The sequence below is a fragment of the Entelurus aequoreus genome, linkage group LG22, assembly GCF_033978785.1.
Source record: "Entelurus aequoreus isolate RoL-2023_Sb linkage group LG22, RoL_Eaeq_v1.1, whole genome shotgun sequence".
In the NCBI taxonomy this organism is placed as follows: domain Eukaryota; kingdom Metazoa; phylum Chordata; class Actinopteri; order Syngnathiformes; family Syngnathidae; genus Entelurus; species Entelurus aequoreus.
The window spans coordinates 16,306,163-16,319,675 of NC_084752.1; the positions used below are offsets into that span (position 1 = coordinate 16,306,163).

Sequence of the window (13,513 nt, forward strand, 5' to 3'; positions counted from 1 at the left end):
AATTTGGCAGCGTCAATCGAACAAACACATCCTTTATAGATCAGCAATCCTTGTCTCCTCACCGGCGAATAAACTAAGTTTCTTACAAGTATCAGTGAATGACGAGGAATAGCTAAACACACTTTACTACACACCGTGGAGGGTACAATAAGTCATGCTAACTGCTTGAAGTAAGATCCTTAAAGGTAAGCAAAGATCGGCGGAACGATAACAATTTTGACAGTAATAAAACCAAGTATGATAGCCATGTATGGTCGGTACCACAAGGAGTAGATATACATTTTTTGCTAGCAAAAACATATTTTTTTCGTTTTTGTTATTGTTTACAAACTCAGGAAATAAATCCCTGGACGTAAGGACTTTAAGGGCAGAAATCAAATGATTTAAATTAGAGCCAATAGGAAATCATTTAAATGCTTAATTGATATTGTTATACTGCCATCCTGTATTTTTGACTGATTATAATCATGATTAAAAAGTCAATGATGTTGAATATTTGAAGTATCAGTATCAACTATGGTGTGACCAAGACTTACACCTGTAACTACTTGGTATTGGATCTATACCCACATCTATAATATTGCCCAGAACTAATGTATTCAAACAACAGAGAAATAGGTGTTTCGTACATTTTAACAGACGTGTAGATAAAGCAATGTTACAGCAGAAAGTAACCAACTATATCAACAAAATTATCAAGTTGATGAATAATGATTTTGAGAAAATATTACAACTGGAAGTTATGCAACATGTTAACAGTCAGCAGCCAAATTAGGAGCCTTTGTAACCTGTTTGAAATGGTTCTCTTATCATTTTATACCAAACAATATGTCATAATATGTATTGTTATCTCAGGAGGCTGCAGTATATATTGCGATATAGATTGTAGTCCATATCGCCCATCCTTAATGTACACTGTATTGCCAAAAGTATTTGGCCACCTGCCTTGATGCATATATGAACTTGAAGTGCCATCCCATTCCTAACCCAAAGGGTTCAATATGATGTCGGTCCACCTTTTGCAGCTATTGCAGCTTCAACTCTTCTGGGAAGGCTGTCCACAAGGTTGCGGAGTGTGTTTATAGGAATCTTTGACCATTCTTCCAAAAGCGCATTGGTGAGGTCACACACTGATGTTGGTCGAGAAGACCTGGCTCTCAGTCTCTGTTCTAATTCATCCCAAAGGTGTTCTATCGGGTTCAGGACTGGACTCTGTGCAGGCCAGGCAAGTTCATTCACACCAGACTCTGTCATCCATGTCTTTATGGACCTTGTTTTGAGCACTGGTGCACAGTCATGTTGGAAGAGGAAGGGGCCCGCTCCAAACTGTTCCCACAAGGTTGGGACCATGGAATTGTCCAAAATGTTTTGGTATCCTGGAGCATTCAAAGTTCCTTTCACTGGAACTAAGGGGCCAAGCCCAACTCCTGAAAAACAACCCCACACCATAATTCCTCCTCCACCAAATTTCACACTCAGCACAATGCAGTCCGAAATGTACCGTTCTCCTGGCAACCTCTAAACCCAGACTCGTCCATCAGATTGCCAGATGGAAAAGCGTGATTCATCACTCCAGAGAACACGTCTCCACTGCTCTAGAGTCCAGTGACGACGTGCTTTGCATTGGACTTGGTGATGTATATGGCTTAGATGCAGCTGCTCGGCCATGGAAACCCCTTCCATGAAGCTCTCTGCGTACTGTACGTGGGCTAATTGGTAGGTCACATGAAGTTTAGAGCTCTGTAGCAACTGACTGTGCAGAAAGTCGGCGACCTCTTTGCACTATGCGCTTCAGCATCCGCTGACCCCTCTCTGTCAATTTACGTGGCCTACCACTTTGTGGCTGAGTTGCTGTTGTTCCCAAACTCTTCCATTTTCTTATAATAACACGCCGACAGTTAACTTTGGAACATTTAAGAGCGAGGACATTTTACGACTGGATTTGTTGCACAAGTGGCATCCTATGACAGTTCCACGCTGGAAATCACTGAGCTCCTGAAAGTGGCCCATTCTTACACAAATGTTTGTAGAAACGGTCTCCGTGCCTAAGTACTTGATTTTATACACCTGTGGCCAGGCCAAGTGATTAGGACACCTGATTTTGATCATTTGGATGGTTGGCCAAATACTTTTGGCAATATAGTGTACATTCTATCATAAAAAATAACACAACTGCAAATTGTTAGTTGCTTCTCTTGTAACATAAGCTAGTTTGGTTTGAAAAATAGTACTTTGAAGAAGTTGCCAACAGACCTTTGAGGAACATCAAGTGGTTATTTGCACAATACAACATGTCCTGAAAGGAGTGGGAAGAAGCGGATCGTGTTTGATTCTACACCTTCTCCATGTCTATTACTGATAATACTTTAAAACCATAACATTTGCTTACTTTTTGCAATTTACACTTTTAAATTATGTTCACTTCTTGTGAGAAAGGAACGAAGAAACAATAAAATACCAATAAGCAAATGGGAGTAAAAAAATGACACTTTAAAGCTTGTGTAGTGTTAAATAAAGGAATAAATAAAATGTTGAAAAAAAGGATAACAATAGGATTAAAAATGCTTGAAATAAGCAAAGCCATTGCGAATAAATATATAAATTATGGTGTACATATTTAAAAAAAAATGTGTTTAGTGGTTTAGACAAACATTTAGAAATACCAAACTCAGAATGCTTAAATCGTGTGTATTATCTGTCCAACAATATGACTGCGAATGATGCACTTTAAAAATTAGAGGCAATGGAAATGTGGTTCTTTAGAAAAATGACAGAAAATAATACTAACAAAGCAGGAAACAAAAAGTAGTTTATTGCAACCATCTCAGATTCACAATTCGCATTCCTCGGACATATCAGAAAAGACAAATAAATAAATGATAAATGGGTTATACTTGTATAGCACTTTTCTACCTTCAAGGTACTCAAAGCGCTTTGACAGTATTTCCAAATTCACCCTTTCACACACACATTCACACACTGATGGCGGGAGCTGCCCAATGCAAGGCGCTAACCAGCAGCCATCAGGAGCAAGGGTGAAGTGTCTTGCCCAAGGACACAACGGACGTGACTAGGATGGTAGAAGGTGGGGATTGAACCCCAGTAACCAGCAACCCTCCGATTGCTGGCACGGCCACTCTACCGACTTCGCCACGCCGTCCCATTTCAAAAGCATTAAAAGGTTTGTTTGCAACTTGCTCTGTCAAACCAAAATATATGACATAAAACACCACCGGCTAGCTTTTATTACCAGTAGTGGTTTAACAGAACATATATTTATGTTTTTGAAAATGTCAATATTTTTAAAATGTATATTGAGCGTGTGCACACAAAGAAAAGCAGTCCCAGAGAAGCTAGTGACTAAATTTTGTTTGTGCGTGTGTGTTACGTAAGACATAGTTTACGTCATTATGTGCTAAAAACCATAAGCAGTCCACTTACAATTTTCTGGAAAGTTAGCGCTTTCAAGGCAGACACGTCAAAGTTGCAAACAGCCCCTTTACCAGAAAAAAACTAGTTGAAGTAGACAACGAACAAGCCTAAGACATTTAATCGGAAATCTCAGTTGCATAAAACCTATTTAGAGAGCGGACGCCAGAGAAGACTGGAGAGTCCTGATCCTTGATGTCTGCGAACAAGCCTTATATTCCATGATGATGATGACACACAAATAATAACGTGATTTCTGGCCTAGAAAAAAAACACAACATTTTAGTGCTGATCCAGGAATTTCTATATTAAAGAGTATGTTTGTGACATTAGATGATGGTGGAAATTACAGCTTCCTAAAGGACAGGTGTTCAATTCAATCAATCAATCAATGTTTATTTATATAGCCCTAAATCACAAGTGTCTCAAAGGGCTGTAAATAACCATGTACTTTTTACTGATTGACTCCTCTGTGATTGTTTGGCCTACAAGAAGGAGCACAGGAGTAGATTGGTGGCATAGTGTAGGTCAATTGTTTTGGGGACCACATTTTCAGAAAGTTAAGGACTGAGGGCTGAATCTCTCCCTTCACTCTTAGTCTTAATTTGTGTATTCGGAGAAACAGCATCCTCTACAGTAGACATGTTTGCTTTTGGTCTATTTATTTTGTTAGTTACAGTAGCGCTCTGCTGTTTTTAAGGACCTTCTGCAAAATAGCTAGTCAAAGATCATCTCTATGACAGCACTCTAGTGTTTTTTAAGAACCTGCTGCAAAAATGTGAGTCTTTCACAGGTTTTCTGAACTGAACTCGCAGGCCCACCAGTTGAATGGAACCTTGAAGCTACTAGTATAACCAAGGAAGTCGAACAAATGACTACTGACAGCATCTGAAATAAGCTACAGCAACACCTTAGTTACGTAAATCACATTACGAAAAAATGTGTAACTGTCAAAAAGGAGAGGACTTTAAAGGGTTGCCTTGAGGAACACCTCAGTTATGTAAACCAGTTTGGATCCCAGTGTTCTATTTGCTAGAAAAGTTAAAATGTCAATGCAAGGATCTGCCAATGTGTTTACAGCGGTCCACGTTCCTATTTGCAAGGAGCACTCAAATGTTTTTAGGAATTTGCTGCAAAAATGTTTGTCTTATGTTTTGAACTGAACTTGTGTCATTACCGGGCCAGTGGGATAGCCCTGGTCTTGGTTGTGTGTGCATGTGTACAGTGTGTGTTTGTCTGCATTTGGGGGGTGGGTCACCAACAATAGAACAATCTGAAGTGTGCTTGCTGCCTCAGCCTCCAACTGGTTTATGTGAAAGGTCCACACAGTGGAAGAATGCTGTGAACATGGTGTAAGCAACCAATTCGCAAGACCATCTGCTCTTTAATGTGCAATTAATTCCTTGCGTCATACGTTTTTGCTCTCTGGATGGTATTATCTGCCTATTAGAAGACAACCGACTTCCATATTCAGTGCCCTCGCCTGATTAGTGTTGCAATGTGATGAAATGGCTCCGAAGGACTTGTTAAAAGCCTTTCCGCCCTTTGACTGTTCTATGTCTGTACTTTTGACTTTTAGATTCTTTTCTCGTTCCCTTTTCTCCGTCTTACTTAACCCCCTTCTTTTTTCTTTTCACTTTCCATTTAGGCTTCTTTGCCTTTACTCCGCCAAAGTCCCCTCTTTCAGCCCTTGCCATGAAATGGTGGCTACAGGGTTGTCAGTGTGGTTTCTCCTTTCGGCTGATCCTATTTCAAAGCAACCAGGAGATCCAGCATTAGCCCGAGCTCTTCTACCCTCCGTCCTCACTGGAAGCGTAGACTCAGACAAGAAGAGTGAGCTCTCCTTTATTCCATTAGAGGACAGACTCGTTTATAAGATCATTCTTCCTCCCTCATACGTCTCTCTGCTCTCCCATGGTAGGAAAAAAAAAAAAGTCTTCAAGGGCATCAAACGCCATGTAGGAATATTTTTTTTTCTTTTGAAAAACTGTCCTTCCATCCGTTTGAGGACAGCTATTAAGGACGATGGTGGGCTTATTTAGATATCTGCTCTGCTGCTGACATGGCGCTGGATTTATACTTTGATTCGGCATTTTGATGCCCATCAATGTGTCCACTGCTTGGTTGGAATAACAATTATTTGTGTTGCTTGTGGCATGAGCAGGTTGACTAATGTCCATAGATGGGTTTGTGATTGCATAGCACACGACGTGTAGTTTTTGACACATAAGAAAATGAACTCACTTGCAGCATGGAAGTACTGTGTTGTGTCCTTCACAAACGTGGCGGGTTGTCATTATGAATGTCCCCTTCACGCCACAATTCTCCCTTTCCTCTGATCCCCTCTCCCTGCTTTCTTCCTCTCCCGTCTAAGATCCTGCAGTGCTTTTCCTCCTCCGTCAATCGCAGAGTGTCCCGAAGGAGAACCACCCCCCGGCCCCGCCAAACCCCCCCACCCCGTCCATGCTTTTCTCCAATCCCTCTTTTGTCGTTTGCAATAACAGAAAAAAAATAATAATAATTTGTTTTCTTCCTCATGCATACACACCGTCTGTTGCTCACGCACGGGGCGAGGAAATATATGCAGGCTGCTAATCAAATCAAAGTGAACAGGAGATGTCAGGTTATTGCAGCTATAAACAATAAAAGCACACACTCACACACACACACAGTGTCAGGACCAGTGTATATAGCCAAAGTCAATGTTATGAGCACAATGTATTTTCGCTTGTGCAAGAAGGAGAAGAAACCTGTATGGACAAATGGCTTTTTATGATGGAAAAATTCCATAGTGGGTCAAAGCCCCATGCAGGTGGCAGCAATTAACTGTAATTTTTTCAGATTGTAATGATCCATAATTTGCCAGTATACCCCCTTCCAACTCCTTTCACAAAAAGGTTTGCATGGAGGTTTGATTGGGTGCACATTTTGTGCCATGTTTTGGTCTTTAAATAAGATTGTTCAGAGGGGGCCACTCTTGTTACGGACACACAAGATGTCACTGCTCATCCTCAACACTTTATGTTTTTCCCTAAGCAACGGTCTCCTTTTTAATGTCCCATCTTCACCTCTTTGTCTCACTGTCACAGCCAGTTTAAAATTTGCAAGCCTGTCCACCATTTTAGGGATCACGCATACACACACACACAATCTTAGGCTGTCTCGTACTTGCCAATGGCTTCCAGCAAAGAAGCATCTTTTTTTTTCTTTTTTTTTTTTGCAAATGACTTCATAAAATTGTCCCCCTGTGAAAAAAAAGAAGAAAGGATAAGGAAGGCATGAGATGAAAGACGGTGCACATTTGCAAGTGTGGATGCTTCTTATTTAGCATATCTCTCACTTCTGCTTTCCCTCCTTCTCCTTTTCTATTCACCTGAGAGGATTTAAATAAATCCATACAGCATGAGATATAAAAGCAATGCATGAAATGCATTTTGAAAAATGCCTCCCCGCCGACGCAAAAAACACAATTTTTCATTTTCGGGTGAGGATATGTCCCGTTATTTTAATTAAAAAAGCTGCTACAATTCATCGACATGTGACCTTGTATTAATATACACTGTTAATGTGCAGCATTAGCTGCATGTTGCACTTTAGCCTCGTCTATTCCAGTGTTTTTCACCACTGTGCCGCAGCACACTAGTGTACCGTGAGATGCAGTCTGGTGTGCCGTGGGAGATTATGTAATTTTACCTAATTGGGTTAAAAATATTTTTTGCAAACCAGTAATTACAATCCGCAAATCTGCCGTTGTTGAATGTCTGTGCTGTCTAGAGATTGGCAGAGTAACCATGTAATACTCTTCCATATCAGTAGGTGGCAGCAGGTAGCTAATTGCTTTGTAGATGTCCAGTACATGGTTTGTCGTGATCACAATATGCAGACGACAGCGGGGGGCAGTGTGCAGGTAAAAAGTTATCTAATGCTTAAACCAAAAATAAACAAAAGGCGAGTGCCGCTAAGAAAAGGCATTGAAGCTTAGGGATGGCTATGCAAAACGAAGCTAAAACTGAACTGACTGCAAAGTAAACACTTAACAGAATGCTGGACGACAGCAAAGACTTACAGCGTGTGGATCAGCAGACGGTGTCCACAAAGTACATCCGTACATGACAATCAACAAAAAAATAGGAGCACAAAACAAGAACTAAAACACTACACATGGGAAAACACCAAAAAACTCCAAATAAGTCACGGCGTGATGTGACAGGTCGTGACAATACACCTACTTTGAGACAAGAGTTATAGTGATGCATGCTTGGTTTTGGTTTGAATTCATATCCAAAAATCGCGAGAACGACTTTTTACTGTCAATATCGGCTGCTGAGTTTCATTTTTTTATGTTTTCTGTTGGTGGTGTGCCTCGAGATTTTTTCAATGAAAAAAATGTGCCTTGGCTCAGAAAAGGATGAACAACACTGGTCTATTCTGTAAACAAGGGCTGACGAGTGTTCAACACGATTAGGAATGCATTGTCAGTCAAACCTGTAAGGACTTTTTCAAAGAAAACATTTAATTTAACAGTTTCTAGCTTAAAACTTATTTTTCTTTATTATTTTATGCCACAGTACTTCACACACTGAACCATGATCATGTGCCTTTTTTCAGCAATTGTATAAATTCTCGGCTGTTTCAAAAAAGGTTGACCTAAAATATCATTGTTGTGCGTGCTCTGATCTACTCATAATGCAGCAGGCTGAAAATGCAAAGCAATACAAAGTATTTCAGAATGGCATTTATCTTTTTAGGTCAAATAGATAAAGTACACAAATATATATTTAAAATCACCAAATCATCCTTTTTTTCATTTTTTGGACTAACATTTTATTTTTGTGTTTTTTATAACAGATAAAGACGAGCCCAGCAGCTACACCTGTACCACGTGTAAGCAGCCCTTCACCAGCGCCTGGTTCCTTCTCCAGCATGCCCAGAACACCCACGGTTTCCGCATCTACCTGGAGAGTGAACCGGGAAGCCCGCTCACCCCTCGTGTAGGTGCTGCTCCTGGGATGGGGGGTGACTGCGCTTCGTCCCAGCCTCCACTTCATGCTGTCCACCTGGCTGATGGTAGTCCCTACAGCCTGCTGCGAATGCCGGGGTCTGGATCAGGACGGGATTCAGTATCCACTCCTCGAGAGGGTCGTTATCCTCGGACCCCGCCCCTTTTCAGTCCACCTCCGCGCCATCACCTGAGCCCAGATGACCTGGCCTTGGCAACCCACCATCCCAGCGCTTTCGACAGGGTGATGAGGCTCAACTCAGTACCACTTGAACCTCCTCCAAGCATGGACTTCTCCAGAAGGCTCCGTGAACTGGCTGGAAACGCCACAGGAGCGTCGCCGCCTCTGTCCCCCAACAGGCCCAACCCTATGCAAAGGCTTCTTCAACCATTCCAGCCAGGTTCTAAGCCTCCGTTCTCGGCAACTCCACCCCTCTCCACTTCTCAGTCGCCTTCTGGCTTGAGGTCGACCCCGAATCCAACATCCAACGCAGTTCAACCGAGCACGCCACTAAAGGCAAAGTCTTGTGAGTTCTGTGGGAAGACCTTCAAGTTCCAGAGTAACCTGATTGTTCACAGACGTAGCCACACGGGGGAAAAGCCATTCAAGTGTCACCTGTGTAACCATGCATGCACCCAGGCAAGCAAACTTAAACGACACATGAAGACACACTGTCAGAGTAAGTCCTTGGTGCTCAGTACCAAGTCTGAAGACGGCCTCTCGACAGCCAGTTCTCCCGAGCCTGGTACCAGTGAACTAATGGGCAGCGCCACAGATGCCCTTAAGTCAGTGGTGGCCAAGTTCAAGAGTGAGAACAATGGTCTGATGACTGAAAATGGAGAGGAGGAGGAAGAGGAGGAGGAGGAAGAGGAGGAAGAAGAAGAAGAGGAGGAGGAGGAAGAAGAGGAAGAGGGAGAGGAGGAGGAAATGGATGCTAAGCCTGTGGTCGGAGAGGTTGAGGAGGACAGGAATAACTATCGATTCAGCTTGAGGTTAGAAGGTGCCCGCCACCACCAGAACAGTGTGGCTCTGCACCCTCGCCGTCGGAGCATATCACAGGAGCCCGGTGATGATGACTCAGCAATGGAGTCAGACCGAGCAGACGATGGAACCACAACGACTTTAAACGGTCTTGGACCTTTATCTACTGACAGCCTTTCCAGGAAGCTGTTAAGTGGTGGCATAAGCCCCGACTCCCTCAGTCCTGTCTCCAAACGCATTAAGGTGGAAAAGGATCTAGACCCTCCCACTCCAACCATCGCAAACTCAGAAAACGTCTACTCCCAGTGGCTAGCAGGCTATGCTGCCTCACGACAACTCAAGGACCCCTTTCTCAACTTTACCGGCGGGGACTCCAGACAATCGCCCTTCGCCTCCTCATCCGAGCACTCGTCAGAGAACGGCAGCTTGCGCTTCTCTACTCCGCCCGGTGAGCTGGACGGGGAACGCGTCGCTTCGGGGCGCAGCGGCACCGGCAGCGGGGCCAGCACGCCACACGGCGGAAGCGGTAACGGCAGACCTTGCTCCAAGGACGGCCGCCGCAGCGACACCTGCGAGTATTGCGGCAAGATTTTCAAGAACTGCAGCAACTTGACAGTGCACCGACGCAGTCACACGGGAGAGCGGCCCTACAAGTGTGAGCTGTGCAGCTACGCCTGCGCCCAGAGCTCAAAGCTCACGCGCCACATGAAGACCCACGGACAGATGGGCAAGGACGTTTACAAATGTGAAATTTGCCACATGCCTTTCAGCGTCTACAGTACTCTGGAGAAACACATGAAGAAGTGGCACAGTGACCGCCCTCTGTCTAACGACATAAAGACAGAGTAGAGCAACACGCCGGACGTTCTCTCAGTCAGCTTCTTGGCTACGTAGGGGGATAGGAGTACAGGGTCACACAACCGTACGCAGTACAGCCCTGTTATCGTTCCCGACCACTGGGGCAATACTCATGTATCAAACACAAAACATTTTCGAGCCTTTCTATTGTGCAATAATTTACACATTTTGTAATTCTTTTGTAACTGGACGGCATGCTTGGTGTGTTTTTTGGCTACTTTAGAGAAAAATCAGTGGCTGGTCGATTTGGTTTTACTCGTGTCGCTGTCGATTCTTTGGATTTAGCCAACATGTTTGAACTCACGCTGCATACTCTGCATATTGTTTTACATATCATGTACAGTTTTGTTGCCAACCGTGTCACGTTGTTCAAACCTCAAGACAAGCAGGGTCACATTTGAAACTGATCTTTGTGAATACAAGATTGACGTAAAATACCTATATGTACATAAATATATATACAAGGGTCGGGCTGTCTATGGAATGCTAGGCACAAGCACCATGACCTAATTCTTTTACAAGCAACAAAATGAATAATATGGTGTAAAATGACAACAAAGAGTGCCTTGGATATTTTACCTGCATTAGTTAATCCTCCTTTTGCTGTAAGCTCGGAGTTTCAGATGTAGATGATTACAGGACATTTTTGTGCACATGTGGAATGGACAGGTCCTTGCATCAAGCACCTGTGCAACCCTGTCGTGTCGTGACTTAGGAACCAGCTGAGATGAAAGTTATCTCTGGTAAATCATTAATCTGCCTGACTCATGTATATTTTCATTCTACAGATTATGGTTTTGTTTACTGGCATGTTACATGCTCAAGAGTTTGGTTTAGTGTTTATGTTTCCCGGTACTTGCGTATCATACTGAGAGGGTACTCTGAGGAGTTGTTTTAACCAACGTGAAGCTCTTAATTTCCCAGAGTGTTTATTTTCTTTTAAAATGACATTTTGCTGTTTTTTTTGTAAGTAGCACAGTTTTTTCGGTGTCATACAGGCAGTCGGTGTAGCCAACAGTAACTTGAAGACCACGCAGTGGATTTGAGTGTTTTTCACCAGGTTTTGGCGAGGATGGGAGATGCTTTGGTTTCAGGGTGATGGGTGGGAAGCGGGTGTCTCGACAATTCAAATGTCCTCTTAGATTTTACATTTGCAAGGTTTATAGTGGAGTTTCCAAATCCCAAAATCTAAATTTGTTCATACCTCACATTTTAAAATTTTCTTTTTGAACAATTAGACCTCATCTTATTAGCAGTTCCTCTCTCCAACCCCCGCCATTGTTAATGATATAGCACTTGTCACTCTGCCTTGGAGTCTGTATCTGTCTCTCTAATCGGAGGTACAGTCGGTTGAGTATAAAACGAAGACCGGATTCCATATCCGGAACTTTTTTACGTGCACTGTTCCATTCCCCCAGTTTACAGTTGGACACTCAAGGGAAAAAAAACTTGGCTCTTTATGCTGACAAATAACTGTGGTGTCAATAGTTTGAATTTAACAGAAAAACTAAAAAAAATAAAAAAAGAATGAGCCGTGAGAGCGAAACACCAGTTTGGCTTGTTGAGGTATCAAATGCAGGAAATGCCATAGAAATGTCCTGCTTCATACTAACTTTTAGAAATGACTGAAATTGCCTATTTGTTGTTTTTTAAAGCCTTTCAAGGAGAACTTTATTTAAATTTTATTTGTAATTTTTATCGATGTTTCTCTTTCCTGTCTTGATGATATTCAGGACTCGATCACTATGTAAAGAATTGTAATGTCTCGCATCTTTTTTGCCTTTACTATACACAAGTCTTCAGGTTGAACAAAAATTTTTGCATCGGGGGAGATATATGATATATAAATATATAGAGAGAACTTAAACACATAGGAAAATGCACACTCATGTAAGTTCCTGGGTTCCAAACACATTTATGGTCGACTTTTTTCCTGTATTTAGAATGGTATTTGAAATTAATGTTCACTTAGTGTAGGCACTTATAGTATTTATGTTGGAGCCTGTATTTTTAATGGTTTTGCCTGTACTCTTTAAAGGCTTCAATGTACCCTTTTTTTTTTTTTACCGTAGTTAAAAAGAAAAAAAATCCCAACAAGCTGCCACCGTATATTTTTTTTTTAATTTGGCAGGATAATATAGTGTGAATAATTTGTACGCTTGAAAATAAGTATGTTTTTGAAAAATGTTGCGGCGTTCCTCGAGGGCGAGGGGTCATATGATGGCCTTTTCCAGGCAGTCCCGCTGGACTTCCCACAATGAGGTAAAAACAGGTGGTTGTACATATCTTTTTTTTTTTTTTGTTTGTTTTTTTTGGTTTCTCCTGCCATTTTATATGCAGTAATACAAGCTATTGTTGGGGTTCCTTGCTAGCCAACTTTTTACTGTCCGTGAACATGTACCACCTGATAACATTCCAACCGTTAATGAGAAGAAGAAAAAAAAACTTTTGTCATATGCAATCAATCCAACATGAATCTGAAAAGCCTTTTTTTGTATTTTGCAGAATATTATTTTGGTATTTTGAATTGATTTCCTGTTGTTGTTGTTATTTTTTTTGTTTTTCTTTTGCCAAACAAACCACGGTGCTTTATGATTTCCATAAGGTACATGACATACCATATGCAAGTCTTTCTCTCCAAATGACAAAATGAGAGGAAGAAAGGTTTGGTACATGTTGTCTCTGCTGAAGGTACATCAGCTTGATCTTGTCCTGTGTTCTGTATTTACTCCAAACTTATCTGCTCTCAACTGAACTTGAAGTTGACCTGCGGCATTGGTTGACATTATTTATTATGACTGTACACCCACATACGGTATACGCTCTGTTCACAGAGTCACACATCTGTTAATTTTCACCCCTCGTGAGGAATTTCTGACGGCTTTTACGTTTCTTTTGTTTGATGGCCAAAGGTCACAGACCAACATTTAAGAGTTCCTGCTGCAAATGTTTTTTTTTGTTTTTGTTTTTCAGTTACAAAAACTGCCACTCTGTTTTCAGCTGTTGCCTGCATTATTCTCTTCACTCAGCCATTTTGTCTTGGAAAAAAAATAAAATGTATTGCATACATACTGAATGTGATATTGGCGTTTTTCTTTTTATTGTAGCGCGTGATATAAAAGATTGCAGAAAAAAAAAGGTTAATGGCACTTAAGGCAGACTTTTTTTAATAAGGCTCTTTTTAGGTTTTTAATTTTTATTCTGTTATTACATATTTTATTTATTGCTATTATTACAACAGTTAT

General features: G+C 41.7%; 1 protein-coding gene across 1 annotated transcript in view; it reads left to right on the forward strand.

The window, feature by feature from the left end:
- Window positions 1–13,307, forward strand: part of LOC133639179 (B-cell lymphoma/leukemia 11A-like) — a 73,365-nt gene extending 60,058 nt beyond the window's left edge. Inside the window, exon 3 of the mRNA XM_062032269.1 lies at window positions 8,278–13,307. Within this exon, the coding sequence (XP_061888253.1) occupies window positions 8,278–10,259 (1,982 nt within the window). The 3' untranslated portion in view covers window positions 10,260–13,307. The remainder of the gene's footprint in view (window positions 1–8,277) is intronic.
- Window positions 13,308–13,513: the final 206 nt, after the last annotated feature.